The sequence below is a fragment of the Lactuca sativa genome, chromosome 2 (genome assembly GCF_002870075.4).
Source record: "Lactuca sativa cultivar Salinas chromosome 2, Lsat_Salinas_v11, whole genome shotgun sequence".
Taxonomy (NCBI): Eukaryota; Viridiplantae; Streptophyta; class Magnoliopsida; order Asterales; family Asteraceae; genus Lactuca; species Lactuca sativa.
In genome coordinates, this window is record NC_056624.2 from 187416463 (window position 1) to 187438190 (window position 21728).

At 41.3% G+C, this 21728-nt stretch overlaps 2 protein-coding genes and 1 long non-coding RNA gene across 3 annotated transcripts; 1 reads left to right on the forward strand and 2 right to left on the reverse strand.

Annotated features, from left to right (window-relative positions):
• The first annotated feature begins 35 nt into the window (after positions 1-35).
• LOC111889209 (protein TPLATE) lies at positions 36-5804 on the forward strand. The gene is made up of 5 exons (XM_023885346.3): positions 36-1389; positions 2846-3442; positions 3512-3873; positions 4086-4968; positions 5056-5804. The coding sequence occupies exons 1-5, from the start codon at positions 262-264 to the stop codon at positions 5584-5586; spliced, it is 3501 nt and encodes a 1166-aa protein (XP_023741114.1). The 5' UTR covers positions 36-261; the 3' UTR covers positions 5587-5804.
• On the reverse strand, positions 1223-2387 carry LOC128132226 (uncharacterized). The gene is made up of 2 exons (XR_008230329.1): positions 1837-2387; positions 1223-1732 (listed from the first exon to the last, which is right to left on the reverse strand). It is a non-coding gene; the product is annotated as an uncharacterized LOC128132226 (long non-coding RNA).
• Positions 5805-6705: 901 nt separating the features above from the next.
• LOC111889217 (COP9 signalosome complex subunit 3) lies at positions 6706-9266 on the reverse strand. Its single transcript, XM_023885353.3, has 11 exons — positions 8928-9266; positions 8570-8685; positions 8252-8498; positions 8115-8172; positions 7953-8042; positions 7811-7876; positions 7634-7723; positions 7394-7552; positions 7192-7313; positions 7016-7088; positions 6706-6902 (listed from the first exon to the last, which is right to left on the reverse strand). The coding sequence occupies exons 1-11, from the start codon at positions 9122-9124 to the stop codon at positions 6834-6836; spliced, it is 1287 nt and encodes a 428-aa protein (XP_023741121.1). The 5' UTR covers positions 9125-9266; the 3' UTR covers positions 6706-6833.
• Positions 9267-21728: the final 12462 nt, after the last annotated feature.

Genomic DNA, 21728 nt, shown 5'->3' on the forward strand with positions numbered 1-21728 from the left:
ATATATATATAAAAGTTCTTTTTTTTGTTCGATTTTTAAAGAAATGAGAAATCTATGATCCACTTGAAGAAAAAAGAGAAAACCCATAACCTTTTAACTGTACGAATCTGACGACGGCGTTTGAGCAATTGTTTTCAGCAGGGAGACCGTTGTAATAAAACCACCAACAGCCTCCGTCGGAACCATATTTTCCACTTCTCTCCGTCGAGGGAGTATTCCACTCCTTCATGCTCTAACAGCCGTAACTAACATTTCAGGTAAATGGATATACTCTTCGCTCAGATCCAAGCGGATCTCCGCTCCAACGATGCCCTCCGCCAATCAGGAGCCCTACTCCAGGCACTCCAACAATCTGCAGCCGGACGTGACATCTCGGTCATTGCCAAGTCCGCCGTCGAAGAGATCGTGGCTTCTCCTGCCTCCGCCGTATCAAAGAAGTTAGCCTTTGACCTTATTCGATCCACTCGCCTCACAACCGATCTATGGGAGATCGTATGCACTGGCATTCACAACGATCTGGAATTCCCGGACCCCGACGTCACTGCCGCCGCCGTTTCTATCCTTGCCGCCATCCCGTCCTACCGGCTTGGAAAGCTTATTACTGATAGCAATAAAGAAATATCCAGCTGTTTTGATTCGACTAGTGATAATTTGCGGTTTTCGATTACTGAAACCCTAGGTTGTATCCTCGCTCGCGACGATCTGGTGACTTTGTGTGAGAACAACATCAATTTGTTAGATAAGGTGTCGAATTGGTGGACTCGGATCGGGCAAAACATGCTGGACAAAGCTGATAATGTTTCGAAGGTGGCATTTGAATCGGTTGGAAGGTTGTTTCAGGAGTTCGAATCGAAGAGGATGAGTCGATTGGCTGGAGACAAGCTTGTGGATAGTGAAAATTCTGTTGCGATCAGGTCAAATTGGGTGTCCTCGATGGTGGAATTTGTTTGGAAGAGACGAAACGCTTTAATGGCAAGGTCATTAATTCTTCCGGTGGAGAGTTTTAGGTCCAGTGTGTATCCGCTTGTTTATGCTGTAAAATCTGTTGCATCGGGCTCACTCGAGGCTTTTCAGAAGCTCTCAAGGTCTTCGAAGAAAACAAATACAAGCAATTTGGATTCAAGCAAAGCAGAGAGGTTTGTGGGAGTGTCAGATGTAGTCACCCATTTGGCTCCCTTTCTGTCATCTTCTTTAGACCCATCATTGATTTTCGAGGTGGGGATTAACATGTTGTATCTGGCTGATGTTCCTGGTGGCAAGCCTGAGTGGGCTTCAGCTTCGATTATTGCAGTTCTCACACTTTGGGACAGACAAGAATTTTCTTCTGCTAGAGAGAGTATAGTTAGAGCTGTTGTTACGAACCTACATCTCCTCGATCTTAGTATGCAGGTTTGTGCAACCACTTCCTACACTTTGTATTACGTGTATGACATTTATTAGTTTCCATGAATAGAAAGTAGAAACTACTCATCATGTGCAGCAGTATACAGACAACACCATAGGTCATGTTTTCATGACCTGAGAGCCATATCTACTAGCCTTAAAATGCTAAATAACAATCTATTTCAGAATTGTATAAAAATAGTTGCCCAACTGCTGATATGAAATCTAGACACACGAGGCATGATAATAACTGATTTACTGACATGCTTTGTCATAGTGCTGCTATACTGAAATCAACTAGCCTCTAATCCAGTAGGTTGACAGGAGTTGATAATGAGCTCTATGATACCTGTATCCAATATAGAACTCATTAAGTTTCAGTTATGTTTACTGACATGCTATACTGAAATCAACTAGGCTCTTTATGATATTGAGATCCAAAATAGAACTTACTAAGTTCCAGTTCTGTTTACCATGGAGATACAAGATAAAACTTATCAAGCTCTTATTCTCTTTGCCATGTCCCATTCTTGAACCAGGAATTGAAAGTTGTGGTATCACCCTTCAAAATTGATAAATCATGTTATGACAGAGATTTAAGTAGGTCTTAACACAAATAAAGTATATGAAGAGGACAAAAAGTAAACTGGACTTACTGATAGCGTGAGGTTAGACATGAAGGAGACGACATTTACCAAGGACATGGCCACAGATACAAGTGTCATTAGGGTCTAGGGCTTTAGGCTATATTATCCGTTTTTGTTTTTGTGCTTTCTGTATAGTATTTACCTTCTTACTCATGCACCCTCTGTATTTGTAGCTTCTTCATGTTTTCCCCCTCAGATGTGAGATATGAGATATGAGATATGAGATATGAGGGCGTGGAGTAGAATATGTCCTAGTTTTCCTTATATGTTTGCGCCTTTCATACAACATTTACCTGCTTACTTTTGCCCTTTTGTCCCCTTTCCTTTAAGCTTCATTGTTTTATTGCCTGAATGCCTGTATACCCGCTTTATGTTTTATTGCATCTATGCCTGAATTGCTAGTATACCTGCTTTACACTTTATTACTTTAAGCTTATTGCTGTATATCCTTACCCCCATGCCACCCCTTTATTTGCATTATTGTGGGACTGACAGAGATCATCTCTGGAAGCAGTCTCTCTATCACTTGGTGGGGTACGCTTGTATGCATATACCTCCCCCTTACCCCATTTGATCTCATTGTTCATTGTGGTTTTTCCTTAATCTTTGGTGAAAAATCAAGGTTATTCCTTTTCTCTTTTCTTTTGGTCAGAGGTGGCTGTTTATTATCTTTAACAGTAAAGAAATTATTATAATTATTCTCCATAATATCAATCGTGTAGATATTCTCATGAGTGGGTAACACTTGTATAAAAGTAGCTTTTGGCGTGTGGACACATGAATATTGATAGAATATACTTTTTTTTTTTTTACAGGTGTCATTATTCAAAAGGCTGCTTCTGATGGTGCGAAACTTGAGGGCAGAATCAGACCGAATGCATGCTTTAGCATGCATCTGTCGTACAGCTCTTTGTGTTGATCTTTTTGCAAAAGAAAGTGTTCGAAGAGGCCAAAAACCTCTCTCAGGAACCGACATCGCATCACTTTTTGAAGACACCAGAATCAAAGATGACCTCAACACTGTGACAAGCAAAAATTTATTCAGAGAAGAACTGGTGGCCACTTTAGTAGAAAGCTGCTTTCAGCTGTCACTCCCATTACCCGAACAAAAAAATTCTGGCATGGAAAGTAGAGTGATTGGAGCATTGGCTTATGGAACCGGTTATGGTGCATTAAATTGGACCGAACCAGCTTTAGAAGTAGTGGAGGTCTGTCGCCCTTGTGTTAAATGGGACTGTGAGGGTCGAACTTATGCTGTTGATTGTTACTTAAAGTTACTGGTCAGACTTTGCCATATATTTGATACCAGGGGTGGGGTCAAACGAGTCAAAGATGGGGCATCTCAAGATCAGATTCTGAACGAAACCCGTTTACAAAATTTGCAACGACAACTCGTCAATGATCTGCTTGAGGTTCGTGACCGAATGTTTAGGAATTTTTTATTTTTTTTTCCTTTCTTATGCGGATGTCTATCTGGGCAGGTGAATACTCCTAGAATTGCTGCCCGGCTTATTTGGGCGATTTCAGAACACATTGATTTAGAAGGTTTGGATCCTCTTTTAGCTGATGACCCAGAGGATGCATTAAACATTATCATATCAAAAATCCACAAAATCCTGTTCAATGCTGACTCATCTGCGACTGAAACAAATAAGCTCCAAGATGTTCAAGCAGTTCTTTTATGTGCTCAAAGATTGGGATCACGTAATGCTAGGGCCGGCCAGTTGCTCACAAAAGAGCTAGAAGACTTCAGGGCTGATCCTTTGACTGATTCTGTCAACAAACATCAGGCCCGTATGATATTACAGAGAATCAAATATGTTTCCAGTCATTCTGATGACAAGTAAGCATCATCTAGTTTTAAGTTTATAAAATAATCCATATTTATCAGGGTTTCCAGTCTACTATTTATTTAGTCATTCTAATTTTAAGCATCATTCTGTTATTTATTTTTATTACAGTTTGACCCTAACTAACAGAAAGTAAAATGAGTAAATGAGAACATAAAAAATAATTTGTTGGTTAAATTATGACATAAACCCTATTTTGTTACAGGTGGGCTGGTGTTAGTGAAGCAAGAGGAGACTACCCATTCAGTCACCACAAACTAACAGTTCAATTCTATGAAGGCTCAGCAGCCCAAGACCGAAAACTGGAAGGATTAGTTCACAAAGCTATTCTAGAACTATGGAGACCCGATCCCAGTGAACTAACTCTATTATTAACAAAAGGAGCCGATGCTACTACTTCACTAAAAGTTCCTCCAAATGCACACACATTAACCGGTAGTAGTGATCCCTGTTACGTGGAAGCATACCACTTATCAGACCCAAGCGATGGAAGAATCACACTTCATTTAAAAGTTCTGAATTTAACCGAAATGGAACTTAATCGGGTCGACATCCGGGTCGGGTTATCTGGCGCTTCATATTTCATGGACGGGTCCCCCCAAGCAGTTCGACAGTTACGCGATCTAAACTCTCAGGAACCTGTATTATGCAGCGTGACATTGGGCGTGTCTCATTTTGAAAGATGTGCGCTTTGGGTACAAGTGTTGTACTACCCGTTTCATGGACATGACATTGCAGGGCATGAAGGTGACTACGCTGAAGAAGATCAACAAATCATCAGACAAAGAAGAAACTTAAAGCCGGAATTAGGAGAGCCTGTAATCATGAGATGCCAGCCTTACAAGATTCCATTAACCGAGCTTTTATTGCCTCATAAAATCTCACCCGTGGAGTATTTTCGCCTCTGGCCTAGTTTACCAGCCATGGTGGAGTTCACAGGTACTTATACATACGAAGGTAGCGGGTTTAAGGCCACAGCTGCTCAGCAATACGGTTCTTCCCCTTTCTTGAGTGGTCTCAGATCTTTATCTTCCAAGCCTTTTCATAGAGTTTGCTCTCACATTATCCGAACTGTAGCTGGGTTCCAGGCAAGTTGATTTTTTTTTTTTATCTTATTTTTTACATATTATGTTAATCGTTAATCGTTATGTTTTGTGTATTATTATATTTTGTAGCTATGTTTTGCTGCAAAGACATGGCATGGGGGTTTTGTGGGGATGATGATATTTGGTGCGAGTGAAGTGAGTAGAAACGTAGACTTGGGTGATGAAACAACAGCTATGATATGTAAGTTTGTGGTTAGGGCATCAGATGCAGCCATTATAAAAGAAGTTGGTTCGGATCTACAGTCATGGTGTGACGATCTTACTGATGGGGGTGTCGAGTACATGCCGGAAGATGAAGTCAAGGTGGCTGCTGCTGAGCGGCTACGTGTATCCATGGAACGGATAGCTATTTTAAAGGCGGCTCAGCCGCCTCCTAAAGCCCCAAAAATTGAAGAAGAAGAAGTAAAAGATGACGTGGATAGTGATGATGATGACGTGGTGGACAAGAAGGAAAGTGGGGAGGATGGAAAGAAGAAACACAAGGGTCCTACAACTTTGTTTGAGTTGACACCGGAGGAGGTGGAGCATCGTGCGCTTCAAACTGCGGTGTTGCAGGAATGGCATGCGTTGTGTAAAGATAGAAACACCAAAGTTAAATAGGACAAGTTGTAAGTTTTTTGGCGGGAGTTTTGCATAGTTTTGTTTTTATAAGTGGTTATTGAGGCTGTGACGTCAGAGTGTTTTCTTGTTTTCATTTGCTTGTCTAATTCCAGTGATTGTGTTGTATTCTTGTACTCTTTTTCAGGCACATAGTGATTCATTTCTTCTATGTATGGACTCCTTGTTGTCTATAATATATCATTACTTGAAAAGAAAAACTTGCTTCAAAACAAGCAGTTTATTCCGAAAACTGTTTGTAAAGCAACTCACAGTAAGACCATTATACTTTGCTTTGTTTTACAGTTTCAGGAACATATTCGAAGGGTTCGAATTCCATGGGGGTGGCTTAGGTTTGCATTAGATATCAACCATAATACGGCGGCATACCGTCGGTAGAATACGAGTGGTTAAAAAAATAGCCTAGTCCATTTGTGGACAGTAGAATGATGAAGAGTTTGAGTAGTTTCTAGTTGGTGTCTTTTGGTTGTTTGGAGAGTTTGAAGATGACATTTTTGTAGTGTAAACTATAAAGATCGAATAGAGTTGTATGATGTAGTAAATAAATGTCATGGTTTGTATTTGCAAAGAAAACAAGAGTTTAAATTTAAAAAAAAAAACGGTCACATAGAATAAAGGAGAGAAATGGCGAAGGGGCGTATAGTGGGTGGGCACAAAAACTCAACATGTCGAGCACTAGACGTGGTGTTTGCTGAGCCCTTCAGGCTTAACCTCAAATAGACATGATTTCTACTTCTAGTTGCAAAATTGGAGATGATGAAAACCAGTTAGTGAAATTTCATCTCTCAATTTGGAGTTGAAGCTAAATGTTGACTTCTTGGAGAATTAACAACCCTGGTAGAACGTAGAAGATTTTATTGGGTGCCCTAATTTTCATGCAATTCCTTGCTACCAAAGGTTATAACTGGTATACAGCACCTCTTCATGACAAGAACAACCCCATACAACACAGAAAAAAAAAAAAAATTAGCATCCAACAAAATTTGACGATGATTAACAAAATTTTCTTTTAGGAATGCAACAATCGTAAGAACATTGGATTTTGACTACAAACATGACAAATGTAACGACCTCCAAAACAATAGCAATTCACTGACAAAATTCCCACAAAAAAAGACTTGATTAAAAGGCCAACGGTAATAAGATTCCACAAGTATTGATTGCATATGTTGTCTCTCAGTGAAAAACAAAAATTATATAATCAAAGATCATGGCAACTAAAATCTCTCTCATAAGTTGAACTTCTGAGGAACACCATCAAAATCATCAAAGTCAAACCGTTGTCGCTCTCTCCCAACCTGAACAAATTAAAATCAACAAAACCCAACTTCCAATTAAAATTATCATTAAAAAAAAAAACTCACTAAATTCATCAAGTGACACCACAAGTTTCTTTCTAGTGCTGCCATACCTTGGACAGATAAAGGGGATCACATGCCATAGACTCATCCATTGTTGTCAGCTTCTTTGACAGTTTCATGATTCTGGAGTTCAATAACACACATCCATATATTATTACTATTAACAGATTTCCTAACTTCTTCTACAGTACAAGAATGATAAATCTTCTCAGTTTCAAAACCATACCTTGAGATCGATGAATCAATATGCTCAATCATCTCACATGTTTTGTATTCCTCAGGATCCTCAAGGAATCTAACCATGCCATCCTTCTGGTTGATAGTTGCATAGATCTCACCATCCTCAATCTTTTATTAACATACAAAATCAACACACAAGTTTAAAAAAAAAAAAAAAAAAAAAAAAAAGATGCTTATATTCTACTTACCATTTCAAGTACATGCATTTCAGCCTCCTTAGCAGTACTTATCTGTGCAGTGTTGGCTATGTCTTGAAGGGATAAAGTCAAATATGTCTGAGTCAACCTCTGAATATTCCTTTTATACATAGATGACACAACCTGCTTTACCAATCCAAGATTGTTTCCCTGCAAAAGAAAGTAAATTGTTATATCTGTTCTACGTTTTCAACTTCACATGCAAAAGAGACTATGAATTATGAAACTCACATTCTCAAACTTCTCTTGATTTGCTACCACAAATGCTTCAAGTTCTGAAATATTTCCAGTGCTGTAACTATTTGCCAACTCAATGTAGGGCTACTTGGAAAAAAAAAACAACAACAATGTTAAGGGAAAAAAAACATGTTAACTACTATGTTTTCATATAGAGAGACTGGAAATTACCTGAGAGAAGTTCTTTAAGTTCCTTTGAGCAACCGAAGAAGTATACTTGGGGAAAGTGGCAGAAAACTGCATTCAATGCTCTTAAAAATTAATACTCGACATAAATTTGGAGTTCATATTTATAAGTATGAGAAACACAAACCTGGCGAAGGTGAATGAGTGAAACCAGTATGTATTTCTTGTATGCTTCAACAGCTATCGCGTTCATGGAAGACATAGGAGCAGTTACCACCTGGATGTATATTAGAACAAAATGTAAAAAAAGAAGTTAACTGAAAAGGTAATAACAAATGGAATGACATACATTGTGGAAGAGTTCCAATGCTTTGGCAAAACGTTTTTGTCCTATGCAAATCATCCCCCTAGCAGATTATCAAATAGAACAAGAAAATTAGCATACTTGTCACCACAAATAATTACATTATAAGAAAGAAAACTCACCCGTAATAGCAGTATAGGAAAAAGTCCCTTGGTTGATCAACTTCGTATACATCATCCTCCAAGATGCTATAACCAGTTTTATAACACTTTGATAATAAACAGACTTGAAGAAAGTCTGGGTGTAAAGGAGTTAAGTGTTCTGAGGATGGTTGAATCTTGCGGATAGCAGTTAAGAGAGGAGCCACTGCTCTCATAGGGGCACCAAGAATCATAACTTGTTCATGCAATCTTTTACAAATGGATATAACTGCACGAATGTGGTTAATTTGTTAATATGATATAGGCAGAAAATGTACTATAATGGAGTTAGAGACATACATTTGTCAGGCACCAAGCGGATCTGTGCTACACTGCATACATCAATGAATCTGACAACAGAAAGAACAAGTTCGTTTGCTTGTGCTTCTGGAATTGGACCTGCTGTACATGCTTCCCTGTCATAACATCAAGCAGACAAATCGGTTCAAAAATCAGTATATGCATAACAACAAGGCAAAAATAAACAACAATCACAGAAAGAAAAGAGTAACATCAACAATTACTGTTACTTGGTAGCAAGTAGATAAGTAAGTGATGTTCAAACGCTACACGATTAAAACCCTAAATCTAGAGAAAATCATTCTATTCTTCCCGAAGAATGAGGCAACAAATGAGAAATACAAAAACTAGGACTTACAGAATGTAGAGGTAACCAAGGGAATGAATGGAAGGGTCAAGTTGAGTGAGACATGAAGCAAAAGTTGCAGCCTGAGAGCGTATAACGTCCTCAGATTGCTTCAGAAGATTGTTCAAGTGATTTACGTCTTGAGAACTTCCCGAAAACCCTTGAATTTCAGCCACCAGTGAATCCACCGAGTTCGCATTCAAGTTCATGATGTCCTTCTCTTCTACTCCTACCACTGTTTAGTTTTTTCGCTTCAGTTTGATATACTTCGATTCGTTGATCAGAAAACTGGAAGCAAAATCAATCGATACCGCTCGGAAGAGGGTTCTTAAGAATGTTATGCCGTCTCGGGTCATCCGTTTGATATGGGTATCGGTTTATACCCGATTTTGTAACCCAACAGACTTTTCATGGTGCTTAATAAAACGTAATAAATAAATAGACGAAACTTCAAAAATGGTGTCGTGGTTTTCGAAAATCTGTAGTTTAGTCCCTAATTTTTAAAAATCTCACAGATGGTCATTGTGGTTTCAAAACTTTTAACAAATGGTCATTTACGTTAACTCCGTTAGCTTTTGGCCGTTAAATGAAGGGTATTTATGTCATTTCACTGTCACAGGGACCAGTTATGATAATTTGCCTTATATATATAATTATTTAATATTAAAGGGTCTCTCTCTCTCTCTCTCTCTCTCTCTCTCTCTCTCTCTCTCTCTCTCTCTCTCTCTCTCTCTCTCTCTCTCTCTCTCTCTCTCTCTCTCTCTCTCCAACTTAAACCATACATACTTCACACACATCATATACTGAAAATCAAAAACACACAAAATTGAGTATCAATACTTGCAATCAAAAATCTACAAAATTGAGTGTCGAGCACATACACCCCATAATTGTTTCCAAATATGAAGCTTCAAAATAAGAAGAAGATCATGATTATGATGTTTTCTTTTTGGACGATGGAGGCAATTGGAAGAGAGGTCCTGATCTTGAGAAGGGTAGAGAGTGTAAGTGAGGAACAAGAAAGAAGAAGAAGCTGTGGGTGAAGTCACTACTACCATTGCCTGTTTCCCAGGAAAGAAGTCTGGCTACTAGAAATCTTCATGATCGAATTTCCTTATTTTCTTGTTGATTTGTCTTTAAGCCTGAAATGGAATTTGTGTCCTTGTGATTGTGAATCCTCCACCCTTTTCTCTTCCTTTTGTGCAGCTCGTTCCCGGAGTTGGGCTTGGACTTTTCTGAAAATTTCAACGATTTCTCTTTCCCTTGGTCCAGGATTTGCAGTGGAACGAGATTTGGGGGAAGGAGATGAAGAGTTGGAAAGGAATGAGGGTCCGTTTTTTTGAAGTGAATGGTTCAGAATCTTCTAATCCATCGATTCCATCTCGGTCTTCAGGATTCCTGTTCTTGTTTCTTGAATACCCTTGTCGATTTTGTCTTGAAAAGTTTGAGTTTCTTCTTGAACAACGATTTTGTGTTCAGAAAGCACTACTTTGACATCAAGAAGCTTACTGGGGACGCCATGAGAGACGAAATGAGACGCCGACAAAATTGTTGGTTTTTTCTGGGTTTTTATTGAATCCAAATAGGTTGCCGACAAAATTGTTGAATTGTTTATGGGTGCCAATAATAGAGGTCGGTGAAACATTTTTAGGGAATAATCCACCATTGAAGAACCTTGAACCTTGGAGAGCTAAGAAAATATTAAATGGATCGGGTTCGGTTATGGTGTGTAGAGGTGAAAGAGACGAAGCTTGGTGATTGTTTTGTTACAGTTCTGGATTTGTTCCTTAGCATCACTATTATAATTTCATGTATAAACGTTTACTTGTTCTTTATACATGTATATACTTGACTAAATTAATAAAATCAAGGTTTACAAAAAAGAGGGTTTGATTTTCAGTTTTGCATATTTTGCTTGATAATTTTTGTGAATCTGTTGTTGATGATTTTAGGTTAGCTGTTTTCCTTCATTAATGACAGTGGAAATAAGGGATTGAAGGTGAAGATGAGAGAGAGAAAAAGAGACCCGGTTTTAGAGGGGGGGAGGGGGGAAGAGGGACAGTCGCACAGGGCCCCCGAAAAAAAAGGGTCCGAGTTTTAATTAAACTATATATATATATATATATATATATATATATATATATATATATATATATATATATATGAACTTATTCAAAATATTTCATAGAGATTAGGTAGTCCAATTGGCAAAGACGTGTCTTTTATTCAAAAGCAATGGAGGTTCGATCCTCTTTCACAACATTTTATGTTTTAAATTCAAGTTACACATTTGACCATTTCTTTATGCCATATATTTCATAATCAATCCCTCCTTCCAATATTTTTAACAAATCAGTTTTTAGAAGTTACATAATTAGCCCTTGAACTTTTTTATAAAATTTCATATGTTCCTTTTTAATTAGTTTATTTGCTTTTAAGTTTTCCGTAACGATAATTCACCGTCTTAAATTTGTTTTCCTTATATATTAAAAAATTGTATATAGGGCCATATTTTTCTTCTTAATCATAGAGTCGACCCTGGAGAGAGAGAGAGAGAGAGAGAGAGAGAGAGAGAGAGAGAGAGAGAGAGAGAGAGAGAGAGAGAGAGAGAGAGAGAGAGAGAGAGAGACCCTTTAATATTAAATAATTATATATATATATATATATATATATATATATATATATATATATATATATATATATTTTAAATAAGGCAAATCTTCATAAATGGTACCTGTAACAGTGAAATGACATAAATACCTTTCACTTAACGTCCAAAAGCTAACGGAGTTAACGAAAATGACCATTTGTTAAAAGTTTTGAAACCATATGAACCATCTGTGAGGTTTTTAAAGATTAGGAACTAAACTTCGGATTTTCGGAAACCATAGGGACCATTTTTGAAGTTTTGTCAAATAAATATGAAAAAAAATTCCCACATAAAAGTATATATTATAGTATTATTTAGGCTATACAATATCGAGCTAAATGACATAGAGCATGCCTAGATGCACCTCCTCTATGATGTGGCCACACCAATAATACCGTCCGGCCATAACCCCTATGGTCTTCCATGGAGAATACAACGCCAAGCAACACCTTTGATTGAAGGTAGGTAAGGTCATATGATTGGTCATTTAAAAAAAATAAAAAATAAAAAATTTACTCTATAAATAGTGCGGTTTGCTGTGAAAATTTCCTAGTAAAAATGATGTGGTGTGAAGAATAACATGATATATAATGTGACAAAAAAATAACGTGGAAAATGTAACTTATTCCCATTAGCATTAACAAAAAATGACGTGGAAAATGTAACTTATGGATCCTGTATTATCCCTGTAACATCCGGATTCTCAGGTATTATTTTATTCTTTTTTACTTTTGGGTATTGTGAAGAGACTCGGCGAGTTGGGGTCTAAACTCGTCGAGTAGGATCGCGGATGTGCACGCGAGTTCGCGTCTGGACTCGGCGAGTCCACGCCGTTTAATGAAACCCTAATTTTCAGGGTTTGGGACCTATTTAAAGGCCATTATGGCCGTCCATTGCGGCTACCACACCCCAGAGAGAGTCCTAGATCGCTTGTGAGGAGAAGAGAGTCCATTGTTGATCATTTGTTGGTGAAATTTGAAGGAGAAGGTGTCCAAGGCAAAAGAAGGCTGAAGGAAGTGCAAATCTAGTGTCTTCAGAGATCAAAGGCTTCATATTAAGGTATTCCTTCGAACCTTCTCTAGTTTTGGGTGTTGATTCATAGAGTTAGGGTTTTTTAAACCCTTTAGAAGAAGAGTATGTAGAGCATTTAGTCCCCTTTTCGAGTTTGTGCTTTGGATCTGGACTCAAAGAGGTCCAGAGACCTTAACCCTTGGAGCTTTATGAGCCATTTTGGAAGTCATGAGCTTAGAATGTCATTTTTGGGGCTAAATCACCATTTTGGACCATTTCTATGTTATATGTGTGTCAAGGTCCGAACTTTACGTGATTATCATGCTTGGGGAGGCCAGATCTATGATTGTATGGAACAGATCTGACCTCAGGAGCTGTATAGAGTTTGTGCATGGCATGAACTCGCCGAGTCCGAAGAACAGACTCGGCGAGTAGTTTGAAGATTTCCCGTTAATCACTCAGTGAGTGGACTTGCTGAGTTGGGGTATAACTCAGTGAGTCAGGGAGAGTCAGGGGGGACTGAGTTCAAGTGGAACTCGCCGAGTTGTTCTTGAGACTCGGCGAGTTGAGTCGGGGTGGCCCCTCGATTCATGCCAGGTGGAACTCGTCGAGTTAGGGGAAGAACTCGACGTGCCAAGAGAGGAATTAAGAGAGTCAGTGGACACGTGTGGACTCGCCGAGTTTCCCTAGTGCACTCGACGAGTCGGGTCAAAGTTTGACCGTTGACCTTGTTGACTCTTAGGGTTGAGTACAATTTTATTTATGAGAGTATTTACTTTGTGTGATTAGGCGGAGGCTAGATCACATTTCTTCCGAGACAGATACTTATCGAGACCGCGAGGTGAGTCTTCTCACTATACGTTACCTAGAGTGGTATATTTGTGTAGACCAGAGGGTCTTATGTGCTATGTATGAGATTATGTGCTATGTGTTATGTGTATGTTGTATGATGTTATAGACCGGACCGAAGGGTCCAACGATACAGACCGGGCCGGGGGGCCCAACGAGCTATGACCGGACCAAAGGGTCCAACGAGCTACGGGACTGGAGGGTCCCGCTGAGACACATCGACCGGAGGGTCGTATTATAGCCTCGAGTGGCGTATGTGTTGTATGTGGTATTTTGGGGAACTCACTAAGCATTTATGCTTACAGTTGTTGTGTGATGTGTTTCAGGTACCAATGATGAGCGCGGGAAGGCGCCGACATGATTCGTACACACTTGAGGAGTTTATGTTTTGGATTATGGGGAGATGTTTTTGTGATAAATACATTTGATACAACATGTTTGATGTTATTTTGTGAGTAAATGAATGTTTTGAAATGAAAAATTGTTTTGAAAAGTTACATTGTTACAAGTTGGTATTAAAGCCTTGGTTTGAGGGATTCGGATGCATCTTCGGGCGTATCTGAACACAAACTGAGGATTTGAGGAAATTTTGATAATGAAGTAAAATTTTTAAAAAGAGTAAAAAGAGTTTTGAGACAAACAGAGTAGAGTCGTGTGTACGATCAGCCAGCGCCCGAACGGTGAATCCCCAAAAGTACCCTTACATTATGTGTTATGAGATATGTTATGTTACATTATGCATGCTAGAGTAGGCTAGGTATACATATTAGGACTAGAGTGGCCTGGTTTGTGATGCCTTAGCCTAGGAGATTTCTGCTGCTGAGATGCTTTGAGAGCAAGTAGATAGCAGTTAGGAGCTTATGAAAATAGAGTACTTGTAATCTAAGATCCAAGGAGGAGGACTTGGAGTGAATGTTGATGCGGTGTGGTCAGTAGTATTGGGCCCGTACTATTGAAGACACCGGATCAGTGAGCATTCGAAGTAAGAATCTTTTGGACAACGAAGGAGAAGTAGGGTTGCGTCATCGAATATGTGTATGCTCGATCGAGTCTCTGATAAATTTTGTTGTATTTCAGAGGCATCATGGTTGGGACTCGACACACACCTGAGAGCAGTGGTGTCAGCGACGAGGAGATCCGTCGGTTGATTCATGAGGAGGTGGCCGCTGCCATCCAGGCTAAGATTCCTGAGATGTTTGGGGACATCAAGACCACGTTGATTGAGACTTTTGATGAGCGGTATGCGACGCTGACCGAGGCTGCTGCAGCTGCAGCTACTGCTGCTGTTGTTGCTGCCAGACCTCAGGGGGGGTGACTCGTTGTTGTTCTGGGAGTTCAGCAACACGAAGTCACCAGAGTTCGACGGGACGCAGGACCTGATTGCCGCTATGAGGTGGATCTCCGACATCGAGGGATATTTTTATACATGTTCTTGTCCAGAGCACTTGAGGGTTCGGTTCGCCTTGAACCATCTCCGCCTGGGAGCGAAGGATTGGTGGAAGTTCGTGACGGCGAACTTCACTTTGGATGAGATTTCCGAGGTGAGCTGGGAGAGGTTCACCACTATGTTCGGAGATGAGTATGTTCCTCCGGTGGAGAGGGAACGGTTGATCCAGGAGTTCTTCACCCTCAAGCAGGGTACTGATTCTGTGACAGTGATCACCAGGAAGTTTCATGAGAGGGCGATGTTTTGCCCTGAGCAGGTGTCTTCTGAGCAGGATCGCATGAGCCGTTATCTGGGTGTTCTGAGGAGAGATTCGGGAGTTCGTGGCGAACTCGACATACCGGACATTTGCTGAGCTTCAACCAAATGCCCGGAAGAGGGCGATTGAGTTGGAGACTCAGGCCAGGGAGGAGGCCGAGTCACAGAGGGTGGATCGGCGACCGGATCAGTCTCAGCCAGCAGCCAAGCGGGCTAGACTCGCTGATTCGAGATCTGGGGGCGCGAAGGGCCGCACTTGTGGGAAGTGAGGTAAGAGCCACGAGGGGTCGTGCAGGGCAGGGGTATGCTACAAATATGGGAAGGAGGGGCATATCGCGAGGGATTGCCCCAAGGTATTTTCGGTTTGCTTTCATTGCATCCAGACCGGCCATCGGAAGGCCGAGTGCCCGCAGCTTCTTTAGGGATCAGCGCAATGATCTGTGCATGCTGCTAGGACTACCGAGGTTCGGCCGGTGAAGGCCGAGGCCCCGAAGGCTCGTGGGAGAGCATTTCAGTTGACCGCGGAGGAGGTCCACGCGGCGCCTGATGTTGTGGCTGGTATGTATTCTCTTTTCATCTTTTATTTGAGTTGAGTTTTATGCTTATATGATGATATGCGTAGGTACTTTTCTTGTGAGTTCTGTGCCTGCTTTGGTATTATTTGACTCGGGTGCGAGTCGGTCGTTTGTTTCCATAACATTTAGTCAGCATATTAGTACCCGTCGAGAGGCGTTGGACCGGCCTCTGCGAGTTTCCATAGCTGATGAGCGATCAGTGTATGCTTCGGATGTGATTCGAGGATGTGTACTTGAGATCTTCGGTGTGGAGTTTCCGATAGATTTAGTCCAGTGTATGGAGGATGTGTCCTTGCGATGGGGGACGTGTGTGTGATAGTGGGTATGGATTGGTTGAGCCGATATCGAGCTGTGATAGACTGCGAGCGTCAATTGGTGACGATTCGAGACCCTAGTGGGGGAGTTCTTACGGTGTACGACAAGGGTACACCTACGGGGTCAGCATTTTGTTCGGCCGCTAGAGTGAGGCAGAGTCTACAGCAGGGCTGTAGAGGATTTGTGGCATATGTGATGGATACGAGGGTTGGTTCAGAGGGACCGAAGTCAGTGGATGAGGTCCCGATAGTGTGTGAGTTTCCGGATGTGTTTCCAGAGGAGTTGTCGGGTGTGCCTCCGGAGGGGCAGGTAGAGTTCGGTATTGATTTGGTTCCGGGAACTGCGCCTATCGCCAAGGCGCCTTATCGCCTTGCGCCTTCGGAGATGCAGGAGTTATCCTCGCAGCTTCAAGAGCTGCTGGGGAAGGGGTTTATCGCCCTGGGGGGCGCCCATTCTTTTTGTCAAGAAGGACGGTTCGATCTGGATGTGCATTGATTATCGTGAGTTGAATAAGCTAATAGTCAAGAACCATTACCCATTGCCGAGGATCGATGATCTGTTCGATCAGTTGCAGAGAGCATCTTGGTTCTCCAAGATCGATTTGAGGTCTGGGTATCATCAGGTGAGGGTGCGGGAGGAGGACGTCCCGAAGACAACATTCCGGACTCGTTATGGGCATTACGAGTTCGTGGTGATGCCTTTCGGGCTCACCAACGCACCGGCGGTGTTCATGGATCTCATGAACAGGGTGTGCAGACCGATGTTGGATCGCTCGGTGATCGTGTTCATCGACGACATATTGGTGTATTCGAGATCCAGAGAGCAGCATGAGGAGCATTTGAGGGAGATCCTCGGAGTTCTGAGATCGGAGAGGCTTTATGCCAAGTTATCCAAATGTGAGTTCTGGCTGCGAGAGGTTCAATTTTTGGGGCATCTCGTTAACCAGAAGGGGATATTGGTCGATCAGGCCAAGACTGAGGCGGTTATGAGGTGGGAGGTGTCGAGGTCACCCACCGAGATCAGGAGTTTTCTGGGTTTGGCCGGCTATTATCGGAGATTTATTAAGGATTTCTCCAAGATTGCCGTGCCACTCACCAAGTTGACCCGGAAGGGTGTTCCGTTTTCTTGGGGTCCGGAGCAGCAGACCTCGTTCGAGACACTTCGCAGGAAGTTATGCGAAGCCCCAGTGTTAGCCCTTCCGGAAGGGATGGAGGATTTTGTGGTATATTGTGATGCATCGATATCCGGATTGGGAGCGGTGCTTATGCAGAGGGGGCATGTGATAGCATATCCATTGAGGCAGCTTAAGTCTCATGAGTCGAGATATCCCACTCATGATTTGGAGCTGGGAGCGGTAGTGTTCGCTCTCAAGATCTGACGACATTATCTGTACAGGGTTCGGTGTACGATATACACGGACCACAAGAGCTTGAAGTATCTGATGGATCAGCCCAACCTGAATATGCGCCAGAGGAGGTGGTTGGACGTGGTCAAGGATTATGATTGTGAGATCCTGTACCACCCGGGCAAGGCTAATGTTGTAGCCAATGCACTGAGCCGTAGGGCGGAGAGCGCCCCAATGCGAGATGTTTGTTTGAGATTGACGGTGATGAACCCGATATTGGATGCTATTCGTGGGGCCCAGGCTGAGGTTGTGCATCCCAAGAGCCAGAAGAGAGAGCGAGTTGTCGGGCTGGTATCGGATTTCGTTACCGATAGCCGGGGGCTTATGACATTTCAGGGTCGGATTTGGGTACCGTCCGTGGGCGGTACGCGTACCATTTTGATGGAGGAGGCCCATCGATCGAAATGCTCGATCCATCCCGGGGCCACTAAGATGTATTTGGACCTGAAAAAGGATTATCAGTGGCCCTGTATGAAGAGGGATGTCGCATGGTTTGTAGAGAGATGCTTGACCTGTCGCAGGGTTAAGGCCGAGCATCAGCGTCCACATGGTAAGTTGCAGCCATTAGAGATTCCCGAGTGGAAATGGGAACAAATTACCATGGACTTCATCACCAAATTGCCGAGGACTGAGGCGTCGATGCAATTTGGGTGATTGTGGACAGGTTGACAAAGAGTGCTCACTTCCTAACCATCAGTGAGAGCTCTTCCGCGGAGAAGTTGGCGGAGATGTACGTGAGAGAGGTGGTATCGCGGCATGGAGTTCCGATCTCGATTGTCTCAAATCGAGATGTACGTTTCACGTCCAGATTCTGGAAGAATTTTCACGAGGAGTTGGGTATGAGGCTGCATTTCAGTACTGCATACCACCCACAGACGGACGGGCAGAGTGAGCAGATGATTCAGACGCTCGAGGATATGCTTCGGGCATGTGTATTGGATTTCGGAGGGAGTTGGGACACGTATTTGCCCTTGGCGGAGTTTTCTTATAACAACAACCATCATTCGAGCATTGGCATGCCGCCCTTTGAGCTATTGTATGGGAGGAGATGTCGGACCCCTATTTGTTGGGGAGAGGTAGGGCGTCGTGTGATGGGTAGTACTAAGATCGTGCTTCAGACGACGGAGCAGATCCAACAGGTCTGACAGAGGTTGTTGACCGCTCAGAGTCGTCAGAAGAGTTATGCGGACAGACGTCGGTCCGAGCTCGAGTTATAGGTCGGCGACTTCGTGCTCCTGAAGGTCTCTCCTTGGAAAGGAGTGATCCGTTTCAGGAAGAGGGGCAAGTTGGGGCCCCGATATATTAGTCCTTTTAGGGTGATCGCGAGGGTAGGCAGGGTAGCCTATCGTTTAGAGTTGCCAGCAGAGTTGGGTCAGATTCATGACACTTTCCACGTGTCGCAGCTGCGAAAGTGTATAGCCGACGAGAGTATTTACTTTGTGTGATTAGGCGGAGGCTAGATCACATTTCTTCCGAGACAGATACTTATCGAGACCGCGAGGTGAGTCTTCTCACTATACGTTACCTAGAGTGGTATATTTGTGTGGACCAGAGGGTCTTATGTGCTATGTGTTATGTGTATGTTGTATGATGTTATAGACCGGACCAAAGGGTCCAACGATACAGACCGGGCCGGGGGCCCAACGAGCTATGACCGGACCAGAGGGTCCAACGAGCTACGGGACTGGAGGGTCCCGCTGAGACACATCGACCAGAGGGTCGTATTATAGCCTCAAGTGGCGTATGTGTTGTATGTGGTATTTTGGGGAACTCACTAAGCATTTATGCTTACAGTTGTTGTGCGATGTGTTTCAGGTACCAATGATGAGCGCGGGAAGGCGCCAACATGATTCGTACACACTTGAGGAGTTTATGTTTTGGATTCTGGGGAGATGTTTTTGTGATAAATACATTTGATACAACATGTTTGATGTTATTTTGTGAGTAAATGAATGTTTTGAAAATGAAAAATTGTTTTGAAGAGTTACGTTGTTACAATCCCATAACCTAAAATCTATAACCCCAAATGTTATGGTAATACTATTTAGTTGTCCTCTATCCATTTGAACAAATTCGGTTAATCATATTTTTCTTAAATAAAAATTGATACCACTTATATAAAGTTTCTCACATTAATGAAATGTGGTGGTATCGAGAGAGATCATGCCTTTGTTTATAAGCTCTTGAGTGCCCATACCAATAAAGAAAAGAAAGGAAAAAAAAGAAAAAAAAGATATAACATGATATGTCTCATATTTTTTCTAAAAAAATACGGTTTTATACTAAAATCATTTCTAAGTGCATTATAATCGCAACTTTTTTAAGATTTTTTTTTATACTTTTATCCTTTTGACTTCCTATCATAGATTTAAGGTTGCCATTAAATAAAATTCACAAGAAAACCCTAAACTTGTATACATGCCGAGAATTGTATTTATATGCGAAAAAATGTTTAAATAAACATCGTATTCATGGTTTTAAATGCTATTTTTATATATGTTTTTTTTTGGTTTATTAATATGGTTTAAAACATAAAAAATACGTTTTTTTGGAAGCATAAATATATTTCTAGAAGCATAAATATGTTTTTTAAAAGTATAATATGTATTTTTTTTATGTTTTAGAAGTATAAGTATACATACTAGATTACGAGTAACATGATCACATGAACTATAAGGCTAGACGGAGTGGGTGCAGGAAATGGGTGAGGGAAAATTCTCTCACTCCTGCACACCACTTCGTGGGTGAGGGAAAGAACCGCTGGAAAAGAGGTGGGGGGGGGGGGGGAGGGGGTGCCGCACTCTCTCTCCCCACACTATTGGCCAGTATTTTTTTTTTACTCTTTTTTAATATTTATAAAATTATATACCTACTATAAAAATATAAAAAATATATCAAAATTCATGGTTTTTAATTCCCTATAAAATGAGTATAATATATGTATGAAATATATTAAAAGAAAGTGAAGGAAGGGCTTCCCACCCATTCCTTGGCTTTTAGGTGAGGGAAAGGAAAGTGATGGAAAGAGGGGTATGGCCCACCAAAAGTGAGGGTAGCTTCCCTCCCACACCCTCCGGTCTAATCGGGACATTGAATCAAAGGTTTTAATAGGTTTTTATAGGCTTTTTGAGTCTCTCTCATATATAATTTTGACAAAACTGCAAATTTGGTCCTTGTGGTTTGTCAAAAATTGTGGATGGGGTCCAAAAAGATTTCAACTTGCACCATTAGTCCAAAATGAAAATTTTCTTGTAGATTTGGTCCCTTACAAATGTGAAAAGACTATCATACCCTTTTAATTTCTTTTTTATATTTTCTAATATTTATTTCTATATTTCTAGAATTAAGAAAAAATAATCCCACCATATCTCTACCCCCCCCCCCCCCTTCCCCTTCTTCTTGATAAACCAGATTTTCTAGAAACCCAAAAATTTGAATGCAGACAAAGCAAATCAAAAACCCAAAACATGAAGCTTTTGAGAAAACCCTTCTAACTGTTAACAACTTTAACCCATGGAAGATGAAGTGATCAGTTGTTAAGATTTTGGAGCCTATTGCGATTTTGTGAAAACCCAGCAAATCGAAAATCAGATGTAGCAAAATCGAACTGCTCTGTTGCCCCCTGATTCGAACCTATTACGATTTTGGAGTTAATCCTAATTGTTGCTCGAGTTGGTGTGATATGCCCTATGATTTCTCTTTGTTCAATTCTCTTTGTGATGGCTAGATGTGCTTTCTAGTGAATCAGACAAATCCATTGTTTGATTTGGAGTTAATCCAGTCTGGGTTGTAAGTGGAGTGATAGGGTGGGTTAGGGTTCCGATTTTTATAAGGACATATTTCGTATGAGTGAAGTCTGGGATTTCGAGAATCGAGTGCACCTCTTGATTTGTTCTTGACGCAGTTGTGAAATCAAGATTAAAATCAGGAAGAACTAAGAAAGTCAAACCCACCATCACCATCACCATCGTTCATCAAAGGTAAAGAATTTGGTCGTCGGAGAGCCACACCACCACCATCATTATTCACCACCACCACTATTATTCAGACACCAAATATGTACGTTGGAGAGCCATAACACGACCATCATCGGCGATTTGGTTGTACTAGAGACAAATTAAAGCTTTTAAAGTAAGCTTTTGTTGGTTTTTTGATAGATTGATTTTTAATGTGTGTGGGTGTTTTTGATCAGGTTGTAGGTTGGAGGTGGAAGTCCCTGGTGGGGTTGTTTTTGTTTGGGTTTTCCAATGAAGAAATAGGGATGGAGGAATGGTGGGTTGCAATGAAGCTTACACTCAATCTTCAA